Source organism: Myzus persicae, unplaced genomic scaffold (genome assembly GCF_001856785.1).
Source record: "Myzus persicae strain clone G006 unplaced genomic scaffold, MPER_G0061.0, whole genome shotgun sequence".
Lineage (NCBI taxonomy): Eukaryota > Metazoa > Arthropoda > Insecta > Hemiptera > Aphididae > Myzus > Myzus persicae.
Window position 1 is genome coordinate 135,126 of NW_019102620.1, and position 19,666 is coordinate 154,791.

Genomic DNA, 19,666 nt, shown 5'->3' on the forward strand with positions numbered 1-19,666 from the left:
GTAACATATATATGTATATACAGCATTGGTATCATTTCAGTTTTTAACAGAGGGGGCAAAAGTTTTGACCAGCAAAAATGGGTAACTTAAAAAACGGCCTTCACTTACTTAACTAATATTAACTTCAACATTTTTTTAAAATAAATTATAACAACTTTCGAAAAATCTTGTATTATATTTTCAAATCTAAGCTATGAATATTAAAAATTTTGAACTACAAAATGATTTGCAAATTGTTATGATCCTAATCTGTTATATAATAAGTACAAGCGGTCATAAAACAAATATTGTAGATTTATGCCCAACTTTTTTTTATTTACGCTCATATACGCACTTATAAAGAACCTTGTATTAATATAATTTCAAATTTTATGTATGGATGTTAAAGTTTTTTATGGAATTTGGTGAACGAAGTTCTTCAAAGTTTTAAATTTAAACGCTCATAAACGATTAATGTGGGTTAAGGATCATCTTTTTTTTGTTCCCATTATAATAACAACTTTAAATTAAATCTTATATTACAAATATTTTAATTAAATTTCAAATATCTAATTTTACTTGTTTTAAATTTCAATAAAATAACAAAACCAGCAAGTATTGTTAAATTTGATTTCATTGATATATCATTGAATAAGAAAAAATTCTGTGCAGATACTGTTTATCAGCCTATATTACTAAATATGTTTTATTATGTATTTATATTGCTATTATATTTTTTCCCTGCACGAATACATATTCTCTATATTTCATTAATAATTAATTATCTAATTTATTAGGTAAATGTTCCTCGTTATATTCAGTTGTTCAAAATCTATCGCTGAGTTAATAATCATTATTTTAACACGAAACGATACAACTGCTCTTAATACTATGCCCTTATAGGTTAGGTGTTGTCAAATAAATCCAAACATAAAAAAAAAAACGAGTACATTTGTAAACAGCCGTTATTATAATTATTTTAATTCGTTGTAACTTTAACTTAAAAATGTACAATCTTTGATTTGAACACATAATGCACAGCATACTTATTATTTTATAGGTTAAATAACAAGCAACATGCATCCAGCAATGATGAAAACCAAAGAATTACTAATTCCACTTGGATTAATTTTAATCACAATAATTTTAACTGGGTAAATTAACTATCATAAAGCTTAAATAAAAAAAATATTATTTAAAATAAATATTGTTTTTTAAATTAATATATAGCATTATACGTTGTTTACATATTTTAACTATAAACATGTATAAGAACCCATTTTAATTGTTTCTACTAGAGTGAAAAGTGATAAATACATTGTGGTTGACACGGATGCTGGTGCTGATGATGCAATGGCAATGTTGCTTCTACTAACATCGAGTGCCACCTACAACGACTCGTATTTTAATATTGTGGCAATAACTTGCGTTTATGGAAACTCCGATTTGAGAAACGTCGAGCAAAATGTGCTCAAGACACTGACAATAGCAAATGCAACAAAAGTAACTTTGACAAAAAAGAAAATATAATATATGTTATTGTCATCAGTTTTAAACCAAGAGTTTAATTTTTTTGTAGATTCCAGTTTACTCTGGTGCTTCGAAACCTCTGACACAGAATCACACTTCTGATTATTTCTTTGGCGAAGATGGATTTGGTGATTTTGAATTTAATGAAGAAATCACTGGTAATATTAATAGATCAAAGCATGCAGCAGTTGCATTAATTGATTTAGCAAATGAATATCCTGGTGAATTGAGTATAGTTGTTCTTGGACCAACAACAAATATCGCGCTTGCAATATCATTGGATCCAACATTTGTTCACAAAGTCAAGCATTTTTATGTTATGGGTGGTAGTATGACTGGCTATGGGAATAGAGGCCCGGGTATAGAATTTAATTTTGGTGCTGATCCAGAAAGTAATTTTATATTTTTAAATTCAACTCAAGGAGTAGCCATTTCATTACTACCCTGGGAGACAAATTTAGTACTTGAGATACCAGCGGTAAATTATAAAAAATTAAGAAGGACTTTGAACAATTTATTATTAACTTTTTTTTTTTGTTTTAGTCTTGGAGAACAAATGTACTTGGTCTTCTTGAAACGAAAATGATAACATTTTTAAATCGAGCTGAATCAAAAATTAAAAAATTAGCAACTTGGCAACCTTGCGACGCTTTAATCGCAGCTATAATGTTGTGGCCAAATTTGATTACAAGATCTTTCGTTGTAAATGTGACACCTATCATGGAGGGTGAAGCACGCGGAGGGCTACTCGTAGATTATTCACACGCAACTAAAAAACCAAAAAATGTTGAAGTCATCCAAGAAGTTGATGTTGAAGAGTTCCAAAATATTCTTATGTTGTATTTTTCATAAATTTAAAAGTTGATATTTTTAATAGGTTGTAGGCTTAAAATATCCCAGACAGCAATATCATCAATATTATAATAACGCTATTATTTAATTAAATATCAATTATAAATATTTTGGAGTTAGTTTAAATATGTAATATTACATGTGTAATGTTTTTTTAATGTGTTCATCAAGTTTTTTTTCTAACGTTTTAATTTAAACCAATTAATAATATTAAAATAACATAAAGTTATTAACTTATTAAAATATTTTGTGTATGTTTTGAATTGATTTTATGTAGTATGTTAGAATTATTATTATTAAAAAAACATAAAGATAACATTTAACGAATCAATTTAATCGATGAAAAATAAAATCAACATGAAAATTCTTCGGGTTATATTCTTTCCACATCTTTCAGTTTTGTTGTTAAAAAAGAAAAATATCTTGCCCAGTTGCTTTACTCTGAAATTTGAACATACATTTTACGTCGGAACAGAAAATATGAAAAAGGAAAAAACTGTAACCAACTATTGACTTATATACATTTATTTAACTACACTAATACTCAAATATTCAGCATACATTTAATTATAAAAACTACAATTACAGTGGTCTTTCATCTAGTTCATCTAGACGAGCTCAGCACACAGTAATAAAGTATATAAAAACAATTAATTCCTTAATACAATAAATACCTCAACTTTAACATTATAATATGAAGTCTGAAACCAACGCTATAACAACTTTTAATTTTATATATTTCATAACACCAATCACCAATACTGTATATCTAGTTTCTACAATAATTCTTGGTGACATCATGACGAATAGCAGTTGAGTATTCATTGATAGCTGCTGATATTGATATTATTTGTCATTTTGTAGTGTGCGTCAAGTTATTTTTTTTTCCTTTGAAGGTAAGTTTATCAATATAATTAAATTAAAAATTATTATTTTTGATTAGGTAATAATATTTTTAAAAACTATTTATGATCTTCCACAGTTAATACTCATTAATTATCATCGGTAACAATACTTAACTATTCTTACTTATCTTATACTATACTACTGTTATTTATTATTATTGTTTATGTAATTTTTTATTCAATATTTATTAATAAATAAATTTATTTTTTAAATTATTGTTAACTTGCAAAATAAAAACAATTCTATTTGTAAGTATTTCTATACTAATTTATATTGCGCGTGTGTAAATAGTCCTGTACCCATATACAGCCACACTCACACTAATCATCATTATCGACAAATACAAATGGCATGGGCAGCAACGACGAAACTGCATATTGCCTAAAAAGTAAATAATGAACTAGAGCGGGGCCCTAAACTATTACGGTGCCCACTGCCCAGGTATAAAAATATAAATTTATAAAAAGTACATTTTGAATATGTTCATGTATCATGAAAAATATAGTATTAATAAATTGTGTTTAAATGTATAATAGGCAAATTTGTCTCTACCCGGTTAAGACGGTTAATTAATAATTAATATTATATTGAAATTTGAAATGTATTTAATAATAAATAACAGTACAATACATGACATATTATACAGCTGTCGATCTCAAGTCAACTCGTACCACCACCAAAGCACACGAATAACGTTAAATGCATTAAATTCCTACTTCCTATAATAGGCAAATAGATAGGTGCACATGTAGCGAACTCGAAGCATTTTGTAAAGCACAAACAAACTCGTGATTATTATCAGCATATACATGACATCGACACGATGTGATCCCACACTAATTTCAAAATATTTAGTTTAGCTGTTCAAATATTATTGTTTCCAGTAAGCAATAATATACATTATAATAAAGGTAATATTATGTATTATTATAATGTATTGCAGTTATTATTTTATCACAAGAAAATATGCGATGGTAATTTGTAGCTAATTATATCACAAATTTGCGAACTGCCGATTGCAACGTTATTACAACGCCGTAAATGTGTGCTGTGTGGCATTGCTGGTTATCACTTATCAGTCTATAATTTAATCTCTATTTTAAATTCTGTGCGGGCATAGTCGTAATTTCAACTTTTGACCGGGAGGAGGAGGGATGCTGAATATATTAAAGGTAAGCAGACCAGCGGGGGACTTCTTACCTTATGAATATTACTTCATAATATTCTTTTTCATCTAAAATACACTTACTCATCTTACAAAATCCATATGCCACAAAAATATAAAATCCATATCTTAGGTATCTAATAGTAATCTATCATTCAATAAAACCATCACGATTAAGTGATAGCAATAAAAAAATATTGTAATGATAATTCGTCATAATTTAGGGTCAAAATTATACATTTATTTCTATGATAATATCAGAGATAATTTTTTTTTTTTAATATTGACATGGTCATAAACTCATAAATAATATTGTGTAAACATAAAATGAAGGTATATGTCGTTCCGCTGTACACTAGGTGTCAAGATAAGGTCGCTATCATGAATGATATACAATTTGAATTAAATGATATACCTAATCCTAATGTCATTGTATACGAAAAACGGTTCTGAGAGAAGGCGGTATGTCAGTCTAGAATATTTTATATTGTTATTACTTATTATTTATACGATATTTGAATTAATATTATTCTTAAATTATCAGCGATGCAAGAAAAATATTAAATATACATATGTGAAATTGCCAATCAGGTTATTTTAACTACAAAATAATTTATCAATTTGAGAAATGTTGTCTAAATTTGAACTTTAAATGAAAACAATATATTAAGAGTTTTGTATTAAATTTTCATGCTTTTTGACACAACCAATATAATTTTATTAACATAAAAAAAAATATGAAAATTGAAAATGTCCATCGACAGCTTAGAACGAGTCAAAATATTTTGTATACTTTATCAAGTATATAAATTGATAAAAAAACCTGTTGTGTAAATTTCAAGTGTTAACTGTTATTCGTTTTTGAATTAAAATAAGAAAATCACTACTTGAGAAATGGAGTGATTAGGTATCTAATGTTGTAAAAATTTCAACTTCAATCTATCATAAGATGCTTGGAATCTTGTATTCAATTTTTAAAGCTTAAACATAAATATAAAAATGTTAATGCATTTCTAACACAAAATAATTTGCTAATTATCGTATTTTTTACGAATTTTGTCAAAATTCTAAATTTAAACGCTCATAAAAATGTATTGTGGATTAACTCTCAACTTTTTTTTTTAAATTTCCACTAACAAAAACTTGGAACCTTGTATGACATATTAAAGTTTTATGACAAAGCGAAATTTTTTTATAGACATCAGTTTAAAAAAAACAAATATTAATCGAAAATTTCATATGCCTATAAATAATTCAATACGAGTCAAAAAATGTTGAAAATTTTAAGATGTATAGAAAATGCGAACACAAACATTCAGTAAAAGTGCCATGTATCCATAGACATTTTTTTTAGAGTTACAATAAAAACCAACATCGATTTGTTTGAAAACTGGTTTTGCGTAAAAATTCACGTTTTTCCTTAATTTTTTATTTGTTTTTCCTGTTGTTTTTGAAAACTATTTTGAATTTTAAATGTTGACCTCACAAACGCACTAACTAGATTCACTTTCCTACCAGAAACGTTGTTGTTGAAGAAAATCGAAACACTTTCACTGCCGCAAACCACGATGACGGAAACAAAAAAACAAAATTTTTAAAAAAACAAATATTATTATATAATCAAAAAATTTCAATCGAAAAATAAAATTCAATTTTTATGAGCGTTTGAAGTTCATATTTGTACATCATTGGATATTTACTTGATTTATCGTTTAATGATTTTCTTATTTTGTTGTAATTCAAAAACGAATAACTGTAAACACTTAAAAAATAAAATGTATACAACATGTTTTTTTTATCAATGAAATCGTTCGAATTTCTCTAGTCAATTTCGAAAATATTACGATTAATCTTATTATTGTTGCATCAAGCCTTTCATTATTACACTATTAAATAACTAATAAGTAATAACCAAAGATACTTGACATTATCAACAAATTTGTATTGTCCTTATTAGCAATTTCTAAATATTAGATAATTTCCAAAATATTTTGGCACTTTTTGAGCTATTGAAAGACATTTTAAATTGTTAATTTAGTTTTTTTTATTCGTGTATTTGTACTTATTAATATTTTATGTGATAAAATGTTCGATTACTAGTATAAAGGCTTAAAAAAGTAGCATTATGTGTTAATATATAAATATAAGTTAAAATATTATACCGTCTATGGTCTACCTATATATACTATTATAAATAGCTGTCCTACTATCATACCACTCTATGCTCGACACTGTCGATTCATGTATAGTAAATACTAAATATAGTGTATTAGTGTTATACACAATAGTACCTACCTAGGTAAATAAATATAAAATATTTTATTATTATTTTATGTCTCCATCTCACTTCCACGTAATGTACGTAAAAGACTCAAATGATAATCTCCTGTCACTATAACCATTATGAAGTATCAAATTTGCTTATTATGCTAATTATATTGTATAGATTGTAAATAAATTGAAGAAAATAAAAATAAAATATTATTAAGTAGATAAATCCAGTCGTGTAAGAAGTAGTGTAATAATATTTGAACGGAAGTCGTGACCGTTATTGTAGGTTAAATTCGTCTAAACGTTGAAAAATAAACAATCTTATGACGTCATAATAATTTTTTGTACATTCGAATAAATTTGACCTGTGAATACGGTCACGACTTCCGTACAAATATCAATAGGTGTACGTCGATAAAAAAATCATATTATAGATAATATTATAGGTACCTACTACCTGCCTAATATTAATATTAATTTATTATTATCAATTAAGAACACTCTAGTTTCTTGGTGAGACATTGCGAAAATAGTAAAATCCAAGGCTGACTGAAAAAGAGATTATATGTAAATTAGACACCAAAAGTTTTGTTCGACATTTTATACACAGGTTATTTTTAATGAGTGGAAACTGGAGAGTAACTAAAATAAATGTTGCAGAGCGTATATTTACAATATGGTTGTATCAGTGTATATATAATGATTAAAAATGTACATTTATTGAACTAATGTGATTATGATTATTGTTTATACATTTGTGATAGGTATAAAAGTGGAGTAAAGGACAGCATTATAAAATTTTGCTCTAGGCAGCGTTCGTTTACATGACACAGTGTATATTATAAAGTGTATACGATTTCGTCCTCAGAGAACTTTTGAAGGTTTTGCCCAAAAAAACTGTACTGTATACCAAAAATCACCCTTATTATATTTCATAAATGTAAAAATCTATAACAACCACTATTTATAAATTATAATCTATTTATTTCATTTTATGCAACCTTACATGTACATAATAATGGCAAGTATGTTATATTAATATTAAATAATATTATTTGGATTGTATTTAATCTTTTTCGAAAATCTTATTTGGAAAATAATTCTTATGTCTGGATGTGTGTGCCGCCGCTGAAACATGATTGAGTAATTTTTCCCTTTTTGACCCATCTAATTACACCACGATTGCCCAGAAAATGTGCAACGCGATTGAGTCCCGATCCCTTTTTAACTGTTGAAATCACAACATGATTACGCACCAAATGATATGTGTATTAATACTATGTACATTAATTTATGTACTATGTATAATAATTTATGTACAACAAATAATGTATACATGTATACTTATTAACTATTAGTTCATAATTTTCCTTCCCAATTACTGCAGGCTTAGAACTGTCGAAAAATTATCATTGTTGGCTTGGCTAAAAATTGTTTTTTTTTAATATTATATATATACTAAATGTATACACTGACATAGTCATTAGTCGATATTTTTTTTTGTTCATATGAATTCAATATATTAATTAATATTGCTCTTTTCTTAATTAATTTTTTTGATTAAGTAGAAAAAATAACGACATTTAACTATGTCAATATACATTTAGCATCATTAAAATATACAAAAAAAACGATTTGTATTGTATGGATTATTTTATGTTGTACATAAATTATTATACTTATATAATTTGGTGAGCAATCGTTATGTGATTTTAACAGGTAAAAAGGGATCGGACGCAATCGTGTTGCAAATTTTTTGGGCAATCGCCGTGTAATTAGTCGGGTCAAATGAATAAGAGAAAAGTTGCGCAATCCGACAATCGTGTTGTAGCCGCATACCGCCTAGAATATCGGGAACCAATTGGGACGCAGCCTTATTAGTTATTAGTTATCAGGTCAAAATCGACCTGACTCAAAAGCCAGACCCTAAAATCGACTACCTGTAAGTTGTTGGGACTTGTATGTTACCAGTCCATCTATAGCTACTAGAAACTATGTAAGACTCTCGGAGAATTTTTGTTGCCCGAGCATTGACTATTCAGCATATTATACAGTTATAATACGTATTAATAAAGTTAAAAAATATAATAATACAATGTATATAATCTTCTGTATATACAAAGGAAAGTGTACTTTACCCATAACCAACGTAGAGCCGAACCTATTTGAGTTATTGACTTGAAATTTCGAGGATAGATTTTTATAATAATTTCATCGATCACTAAGAAAGGATTTTTCAAAATTTTGATTTTAAAGAGTTGAAATCGGCAAAAATAAATTGTTTACGTACAAATTGTATATCTATATTCATATTTTACAGCACGGCGACCTGTGTGTTTCCATAGCGACATGCAACCATAACTTTTTGTCAAAAAAAAAAATAAAATAAAGAACAAAACATTTTTTTTTGGATAAATAAATCCCTATTTTCCTTAGCCGAGGCATCACGTTTATCGTTTATCATTTAAAACAGTTCCATGTATCTTCTATCTAAAAAATAAAACAGTTAATTTATAATTTATTAGTGCTCATTTCACAGTGGAATCAGTCGGAAGGTTAATGGAAAATTTTAAAGTGAGTTTTTTGTAAGTGTTTGTTCACATGGTTAGGTTAAGCAATCACGCTTAAAATTGTAAATAGACTTAAGTCACCCGAGGATGGGCGTGCCATACACTATGTGTAATGTGTATAGGTATACAATTTGCACGTTTATTTTAATTAATAACTAATTATCCACGAAACTTTCTTCATTTTTCAGTAGAACTTGGTATTTTCTAAAATTTTTTGATCAGGTTTAAGAATATTGCATCAAATCGAATTTTAGTACATTGCCTACCAAGGTCAAATGTGGCTGTAGGCAGAGTTACACTTATAGCCGCTCATCGGCATTTACACAATCAAAATAATTAATAAAATTAAAATCAAACATATTATTTATATAGAGTGTGCACCTAGCGGGGTCCAGAATCCACAGCAGGTAGATGGCCTACCTGATAATATACTGCTCACATTATCACAAGTGAGTCTCAAATATAGGCGCCCGGGAATTGGGCCACAATTAACCTTTTTTGCAAAAAGGTAACGGTAATTGGGCCACTACACTTTTACATTTTTAACAAGTAGGTCCGGGTGATTGGTCACTATTTTCTAGTATTATTTATTATTACTATTAGTTTTATTATTGTATCCGGTAATTGGGCCACTGTTAAACTAATATGTCATACCTATATAAATATTACGTGCATACGAAACTTTAATCGAAGCCACCGCGTGTCTTAGCTTGACACTTATATTAGTGGTGATGCTATTTTATAAAGGGGTTACCTTCTGAATCTGTAACTCGAACTACGAATGCCGTCGAGTCCCTTCATTCACATTTCAAAAACAATTTTTATATGTCACTTCCAAATATTCATACTTTTGTAAATGTTTTATTGGGGGTCAATCCGAAGTATATATTGAGACGCATAGGAACAATAAAAGCAAGAAAACGAACTTTGATTTGAAAAAATATATTTTTAATGAAATTCAAAATTATGAAGAACGGTAAAAGAATAGATTTAAATTTGTAAAATCGGTATCACATTATTTAAAAAAAAATAATTGTATTTTTATGTACTTATAAAAAAAAAATATTAATATTATATTATTATTCGACTAATTATTATTGTATTGATAAATTTGTGAAATCTGCGAGTGTTCTTATTTTAAAAGATTAGTGTATATTATAAAAAAAATATTTATAGTTATTATTATTAACTACATTTATTGACCTTATGTATTATATTAAATTTGTGAAATCTGCGTATGCCATTATTAAAAAAAAAATATTGTATTTCATGCATCATAAAAATAATTATTAGTTAATAAACGTAATATATTTTTATATTTTTATGCTGTACATTTATGGCCCAATCTCCGGGTACACTTTGAAAATATAGATTTAATTTGTGGCCCAATCTCCGGGTGGTAAAATGTAAACAATTATTATAAACGAAGCAGGTAGATAAAATGTGGCCCAATTACCGACCGCCCTCAAATACAGTTGTTATTTTTAATGGGCAACGAAGTGCAAGAGATCAGCTAGAAAATATATAATAATGATATAATTGATCTTTGTTTCAACACGACACTACAACGGTTAACTTGTCTACTGACTATACGTAGCAACAGCTGCAACTGCTATATTTATGACGTAGGAATACTTGCTGAAATTATAAACTACAAACTAAAATTTTTATTAAGTCAAGAGTTGTATGGAAAACAGCTCAATAATAGTACATTTCGCATCGATATGCGCTAAACGTGTTTAACTATACGAATTATAATTATAACTATAGAATCATTTTTAATAACAATATGTGTACAGAATCATTAAAATCATTTGTGAATATTATTATTATAAATTTTTGAAAGGCTTTTTCAAAATTAGACCTCTAAGGGGGTAAAAGAGGGGTTTTTATACAGCTATATAATACACGGGCAACACCGTGACGGGACAGCTAGTTATATTATACGTTTATATAAAATTAATATAATGTGTTCAACATTCATTACTTTAGACGAATTATTAACATTCTCCGAAAGCTTATGTTGGGTCTGGCAAGATAAAAAATGACAAAGTGACAGTGTTTGTAATAATATATATCAATATGAATCGTTCAGCATTTTCCCTTTTTGATAGTATTGAATAAAATAATCAGAAAACCAACAACAAATAACACAGTAATAGCTATAAATTATAATAATTAATCTAATGGCATAGTTGTTTATCTAGACTCTGACCGGAGAGATAAACTTATCGGTTTTACAATGTGTTTTTTTGTAATGTTTGTTTTTTAACTGACGTCACCTTTAATAAAAGATAATACACTTCAAATTTCTACTTTGAGTGTGATTTTGGTAGAAAATTGAATATAATTAATACTCTGAGGAGGCAAAAGTAAAAAATTCTCAGTACTTCTAAACTAATCCGGAAAAAACAATCATTATTGAAAAAAAAAATTTTTCTTTATACTAGTTTTTGACAAAATCGATTTAGTCTTTATTGTTGTAACTCAACAATGAATTAAGTTATAACTGTAGAAACTTGAAATTTTTTACAAATGCATTTTTTACACACGATATTATTATCAAAATGTTTTGAAACTCTGATAGTGTACTGATACATTACTACAACAATTGTTAATGTTGACAATTTCACAAAGTATACAGTAAATCTTTTGGTATTCGTAAAACGAATTTATGAATTTAGTCACCAATAATATGAAAAAAAAAATATATAATACAATGATGAATGGGTGTATTAGTTTGAGGAGGTCTGGTATTCTTTTGACATTCAATTATAATAAATATTTTAAGAGATAGATAATAAATAAAATATTGCACAGTCATTAAGTAAATCGATCTTGGTTGTGTATTCTAAAATCGACCAAAATAAGCCGATTTAAGTATATTTAAGTATATTTTAGCTACCTATCGTCTAGAAATCGGCAATTCCGAAAACAAGAATTCGTCATGCAAGCTTTATTTATAAGCGACTTTTCCTTTTTTGATTTTATTGAAATCTCAAACACTACTAAATCAAATTTTTTGTTATAAATATTGATCATTTTTATTAATTTTAATAATATTGAACATTTTATTGAATTTAAAATTTTAAGGAAGTCGATTTCAAGTAGACTTTATGATGAATTCAAATATGTTTTTAGAAATTTTCTGTTATTCAATGTTTTTAGATATTGTACTCCTAGTAAACGGCTAGCCTTTATTATTAAGATATATATATATGTATTGCATGAGTGAACACATTAAAAAAAAATATAGCTCTATATCGCAATTGAAATAATAATTATAATAAGCCAAAATCACGCTGAATGATAAACCATAAATCGTAAATCATAATATATGATACATCGCACTATCGTCAAGCATAAAAAGGTATTTCATTTTGACAATTTATTAGTCATGGTACGGTTGACTAATATCATTCTACCTGCCTCCGGCTACCACACACTGTGGACAGTGGCCATGCATCGGGTCGTGCGGCCGTGTATTGTTCAGCGTTGATTTTAAAATATTTATGTTTACCTTTTCATTAAAGCAACAAAATCATGCTACTGGGTTTGTTTAACACAGCTAAATCAAAAAAAATCTTTTGTAAATAACAATAATACGAAAAACAAGATATTCAGAATATAGATAAATATTGTAGAAATCCAACTTCCGATATGACTATCAATTCTGGACTTATATAATTTTACATTTGACAATTTATTGACCTATATGTATATGTATATGTACTACTAAACAATTTGTGTCTTTATAAATTCATCACACAAATTTATAATTACAAAATATTATCTAAATATTAGATTAAACTATAGAAACTCTAATATAATTATAAATTATAATACTTAATTCAGTTTAAATATTTATCAACTTTTTAATGGTTCATTTAATTCGTATAATTTTATGTTTAAAAACAATTATGTATTAAATACCTCGTAGCCATTGTATTTTCATCCGAGTAGTAAAAAATAACCACACGAAGTACTTTTAATAATTGAGCTATAGTTTTTGAAAATTATATCTATCCTTTTTTTCAAGGTTTTTCAGTCTGATCATACGATTATAAAAAAACGTTTTAATCGAACAAAAAAAATATATAATTTATGCGTGGTTATATAATATCATGTCTAAGATCCTTTTTTCTGGGGATAATTTATGTGAGTTTTTGAAAGTAGAAAACGTTTTTTTAATATTAATTGTATTCGTATGTATATTTTAGTGGCTCAGTGAGTTTAAAACAATTTTCATGGACGGGTGAAAGCATATAAAGTATATAATATATTTATACACCTATAATATTTATGTTAAAGTAAAAGACATTAAATTTATATTAACCGTACTTTATATTTACTGTAACATATACATACATTATACAAGGAAATAGGTACGTGCCGAGACACTCCGTATCGTATCGTCTTTTTAATCATTTTTTCCCCACTGAACGGCTAGCCAGACAGTAAAAACACATCATGTATATAGTATCATCAAAAACATCGAGAATACTATATTACATAACGGACGATATTTTAACTCGATTTACATAATGTAAATGTTATTCATTGAACGCTCATTATATACTATTACTATGCGTCTATACCTTATAGGAACGTTTGTTTTTTTAGACCACACGTCTTGTAATATAATAGGCATAATAAATAATTTCCCCCCCTCCAATTTATTCAACTTGTGTACAATGTATCCTTATCTGTATATTAAATTGTCTTTCCTTGTCTCCTAATTATGTATACAAGTTATCTAAGAATAGAATCTAATTCTATTTAGTTTTTATATTCCTCATTCCATCACCAACCACTTCATGCACATTGACTCCGTCAGGCAATTAATGACTTGCACCAATGCTCTTTTCTGATTTCTACTTATGACAAATAATAGTTACAATGCACAGATTACTATTTTTACCTAATATGTACTACATTTTCAAATTTTTAGAAGACTGTATAGTGTATATTTGTGTCAATGACACATGAATACATGATGCCCATATAAATATACAAAATAAATAAATAAATGTGTTTATGAAAGTCATTAGGTACATCACGAAAAAAATAATTGACAAACTATTATCAGTTATTAATGATAAGACAAATAATTTGTACATTAAATATCTAAAATTAATAGTTTTTTTATAATAATTAGGTGCATGTATAATTTAAAAATAAAAATAAAAATTATGTCCATTTATTTCAAAACGAATAATAAATATTATATAAAGTTGAGTTAATTTTTGAAACTTCATAAATGACTATAAAATATTTTAAATACTACATAAAGTTAAAATGTAAAAATATGTATTAACTATAAGTTCTGCAGAATGATAAAGTCAAGTGTAATTCGAAAATGTTTGTTTAGTTAAAAAGCTATTCGACAATCCCCCATAGGTGACTTACAACCAATTATCGTGGTAGGTAGGTACCTATGAACCTCAATTATTGCACCTAAAGCATTTTTGGTGTTTTGTAGAACAACCTATAATTGAAGTGTATGCCTATATTTTACAAATCCCCGTCTGATCCATCGTATTTTTCGATTAATTTTTATTTTGAAACGGTTCACGTGGTTATAACACACACCCATTTACATAAAGACACTGTAATAAGTACCCAACAGCTGTGGCCTGGGGTAATAAATGGGCGATTTAAAAAAATATATATAATGCAGTATTATATAGACTGACGTTTTCATTATTCATTTCTATATCATGTTTTATTTTATTTTCGAGCAATGTTATTCGTGTTATGAAATACTCATCGTATTATGATACAACACAACAGCGTACAACGATCAACTATGCATTCTTATTATTGAGCTATCGAAGTAATGAGCAAGCAATCCCGGCATCGTCAACGATACCACGGGGAAAAAAGTGCATTATTATTGTATTGTTCCAACAGTGATGTACTGATATAGCTGTCCAAACGATCGTTTAGTGTATCAGTTTAACGCATAAATCAATAATGACAAAACCAAATATGATAATATTATATATACAGTCCGGTTTTCTTTCGTTGTTACGAATAGTTAATAATTATTTTATTTAAGCCACAAAGCTATCATGAATGATGAAATATTTAATATTCATTATATAATATGATACGAATTCGACATAATCGTAATAATTACACGTATTAGATGAAGTCAATGTCATATTCCCAATTATAAATAATGGTACAGACTATTTGATATCAATGGTTTTCTTTTAGCCATTTACAGAGGTCATCGGTCACCTTCATGTCCATTAATCAAATGTTGAATTTCGACTCATTAAAATTAATTATCATATGTTTAGCTGCTACCGGAGAGTCTCTTGTTTTTCGTTTTGAAATAAGACCATTGAACATTTGAACTGACGGTTTTTTTTTTATCGAGTTTGTCTCTGATTAATACATTATGCATCGTACATAGAATATTGTTAATCGGATTCATATATATATATATACATTATCTCCAATGATAAAATTATTTTTGATTTTTATTGTTTAAATTACATCGGACGAATTTAATCGAGACGCAAGTTATGAACATTTTTAAATTTTACATTTCACATTTTTACATGGTATGAAATTCCATTAATGGATGGCCACTCCACACAAGCTCTCTGTCTGAAATATTGTAAATTTCATTTCATTTTATTCTTCATAATAAAGTTTACCTTATAGTTCTTAGTTAACTTATAAAACTAGGTTAAACAACTAGTGTCTACATACTATATTAATGAACTTATTATTTACTACTCATTAGTTATTACAATCAACATAGACACCGGCTTATTATTAAGAAGTCTAGCTCATAGGAGTAACTAGGATTAAATAGTTACAGGGGCTAGAGTCCTAGAAAACTAATGATCAAAATAACTTTGATGGCCCTACACCCCCCCCCCCCACCACAGCAAGCGTAACTGTTCTCTAAAATTAAAATTAAAAATAAACAATAAAATGAAAGAATAAACTCATCATTAAAAACAAAATGTAAACAATAAAACGAGTACAATATTTATCATAGGGGCTAAATACACCTATAGACGCCAATCCCCCCTAGCTCCCCTAGTTACGCCGATGGCCTAGTTTTACGTTGTAAAATTCGTGTGGTGAATTATGGATTGATTTCGAAATATTGACATGTGAATTGCAAAAGTGGCATTTGTCGGTACCCACATTGAACCCCACTGACACCCCACATAATCACTTACGACCAACATATGATACCTAGTGATGACGATATTAGAAATTCTGTTATTGTTCCCTTTCAAATAAAAGCCATAGCGAGCCCCCTATTAAGTATTATAAGTACGTTGTAAATTGTATTTCAATGTGACGTAAGACAATAATAGATCTTGTTCTCTTGTCGTGACTCGTGAGAACAATCTACATGGAACGGTATAGGCACATAATATATTATGACAAATAAAAGTGTTATTAAAAGTTAATTTGCTTTCGAGTATTTACACAACTAAAGATTAGTACCTAGGTAATTATCATTTCTAATCACGCCTGCCACTAATATGAATCACGAACGTGATATTTGAGATAATATAAAGATGGCACTTAAATATGAACGTATAGTTCATCTGAAAATCATAGGTCGAAACCAAATTAATATGAACTATTTTGGATGATTAATAAGAAACACTGTTCTTTGTTTCTATTCCTTGGAAAACTTGGTAAAATTTTATCTGAGTGTACTGTGTATACTGTATAATATACACTGTATACTCACCTGGAGAGCGAACGACGGGCACAGTTTTAGTAAGTATGCATTTATCTATATCGTTTATTTATAATGTATGTATAATGTATACATATCAAGTGGAAGGGGGGAGGCGGGATAAAAAAGTTGTGACCTGCACAATATGATACAAATATATATATCAACTATCGTAACGGAAATGGGTAAGTTTTCAAATGCCCAAAAATGTGTAGAATAAACAACAATGTAGTATAGCATACAATAAATCAGATTAAATGTTATGTGAGATAGTTTTGTCTGAATATTATAATATTGTTATATTAGTCAAAATGTTTTCTATCTTGAGAAGACCCGAGCCTTGGTTTGGTTACCAATGGTATTTGTGATATATTATGATGTATACTCGCTTGAATATATACAATTATGGTGTATACGATATAACTTATAATATTATTATCGTTCTGCCTTTTAAAAATTACATAAAACTGTTTGACTCAGCTACTCCGGTTCATGGGCATTATTATTATTATTATTTTTTTTTTTTAACATGTACCCATCTTCTAATCTCTCTCGTAGGCGTCTCTTATCTATCTAAATCATCAATGCTATACGCACGTGTTCTACAGGCCGACCGGACATCGTGTCTAGGACTTCGTACCCAAAAACGTATAGGTACTATAATAAGTAATAACAATAAGACACACATGTGTCGCATACTTACATATTATATTTTACCATACAATAGTATACACTCTTGATCTTTACCCTGTGGTGTCCTTTTTACTGGAATCATAAACACAATAAATGTGTCGAAGGTCGATCGGCCATCGGTGGAACTTATTGCACCCGAGGGTACTGCGATAAAAATAAAAATAAGCGTTCCGTACGTCATGTGTTATATTATTATATTATTATTTCGTCGTGTCGAACGCGTTTGAATTGTATAACAGTTTTACACGTGTACTTCACACGAACGCAAAGGAAGTTTTTCGGTCCCCTAGCCTTGTGTACATAATAATACGGACAAAGGTGTCGTGACGGCGGAGGGTGCATGTTATCGTCACGCCCTTTTTGTACAGTAATAAAGGACTTAAATAATTCAAAAAAAATTTTCTGTACATTCCATGCCGAGTGGTGAGTGCTCCGCAGCAGCTGCACGCCGCGCGCCGTCGCCAACAACCCCCCGGACCACATCCGCCCAACCACTCACCCTCGCAGCACTGCACACGCATTCCATGCCCGATCCACCGATTTCGTTCACGATTTTACTAGAATATTACTAAATACATTTATCCTCATATAAAACGTTATGGTTAAACACGCAATATATTATGGGTTTATATGATAAATAATAATTCAATACGAGCCTAAACTCAAATATACTCGATGATGTTTGTATTACACAATTTTATAAGCACTTATCAAGTGTCAGGAGAAGTATTAGAATTCACAGAGTGAAATTATTTTCTCGAGACCAATGAATAAAAATATGAATTTTTGTAATCCTTCATCACCTGCCATACCTACTGATATATCGCGTATACAATAACCAGAAATTATGACACCATGGGGAACCTATATGGCTATATAATATTATTATATGTAAGAGGTTATGTGGCTACAACTTCATACACGACTTACGAATGGGATCTAGATAAAGGTATGATTGAATCTGATTCTACGGCCGGCCTGCTAAAAACCCGTTTTTATAATATGCATCTAGCTAGCGGTGCGATATATAATTTTGGTCTTGATTAAAAGAACAGAGGTCATTTGTATAAGTACAATAATAAATACCGGCCGCTGATTATAACAGTAAAAAATAATTATGACAGTATAAATGTGTGTATTTAATGATTGTATATATATTCTAATAAACCTATCATACACTAGATATCATACTCTTAATCTACATTTACTTCAATAATAATTTTGAATAGTTTTAAAAAATATTAAATATATTATTTTTTACTACAAAAACAAATTACACAATATATATACATAGGTATAACGATACATATAGAATATTAATGCACTTTTACTGTTATTTTTTTCTTTTAGACATGTTCAGACCTCAGGCGCCATGTTTTAGTAGGCATATTTTAACGTCTAGACGTCAAGATTCAAAATCATTTTTAAAGGTACAATTAGTCCACAATAATAATATGGTATTTTTTTTAGCTGCTACATAGTTTTGGTAATTTATTCCTGTTTAACTTGTTTTTTTTTCAAGTGTATGGTTTCATAAAATATTCACATAAGACATAAGAACTACCACCTTTTAAGTGACGATTTACGGTAATTACTAAAATAATAATATCCTAAATATAATTATATTATTATATTATATTATATTATATCCTCCAAAATACACCGTCTTTAAATGTCAATGCTTAATATTATATATTGTTTAGTGTTAAATATGCAATAATTATGTAGGTATACCTAATACATTTTATATTAATGTGTATAATCGGATAATCGGCATAATATTTATTATAGTCAATAGATGATAATAATATATAATACTCTTTAGTGAAAATATGTTTCGAGTGCTACAGAAATATTATAGTAATATTTAAGATGGGAAAACAATTATTATACCATAAAATATTATAACCCAATTGATATCAGTTAAGCTCTAATTGAACTTTATACATAATATTTTTTTTAACGATTCGATTATCT

General features: G+C 28.2%; 1 protein-coding gene across 1 annotated transcript; it reads left to right on the forward strand.

The window, feature by feature from the left end:
* Window positions 1-1,068: 1,068 nt before the first annotated feature.
* Window positions 1,069-2,401, forward strand: LOC111032784 (probable uridine nucleosidase 1). Its single transcript, XM_022313241.1, has 4 exons — window positions 1,069-1,133; window positions 1,278-1,482; window positions 1,559-1,987; window positions 2,053-2,401. Exons 1-4 carry the CDS (start codon window positions 1,069-1,071, stop codon window positions 2,359-2,361), a joined length of 1,008 nt encoding a protein of 335 aa, XP_022168933.1. The 3' UTR covers window positions 2,362-2,401.
* Window positions 2,402-19,666: the final 17,265 nt, after the last annotated feature.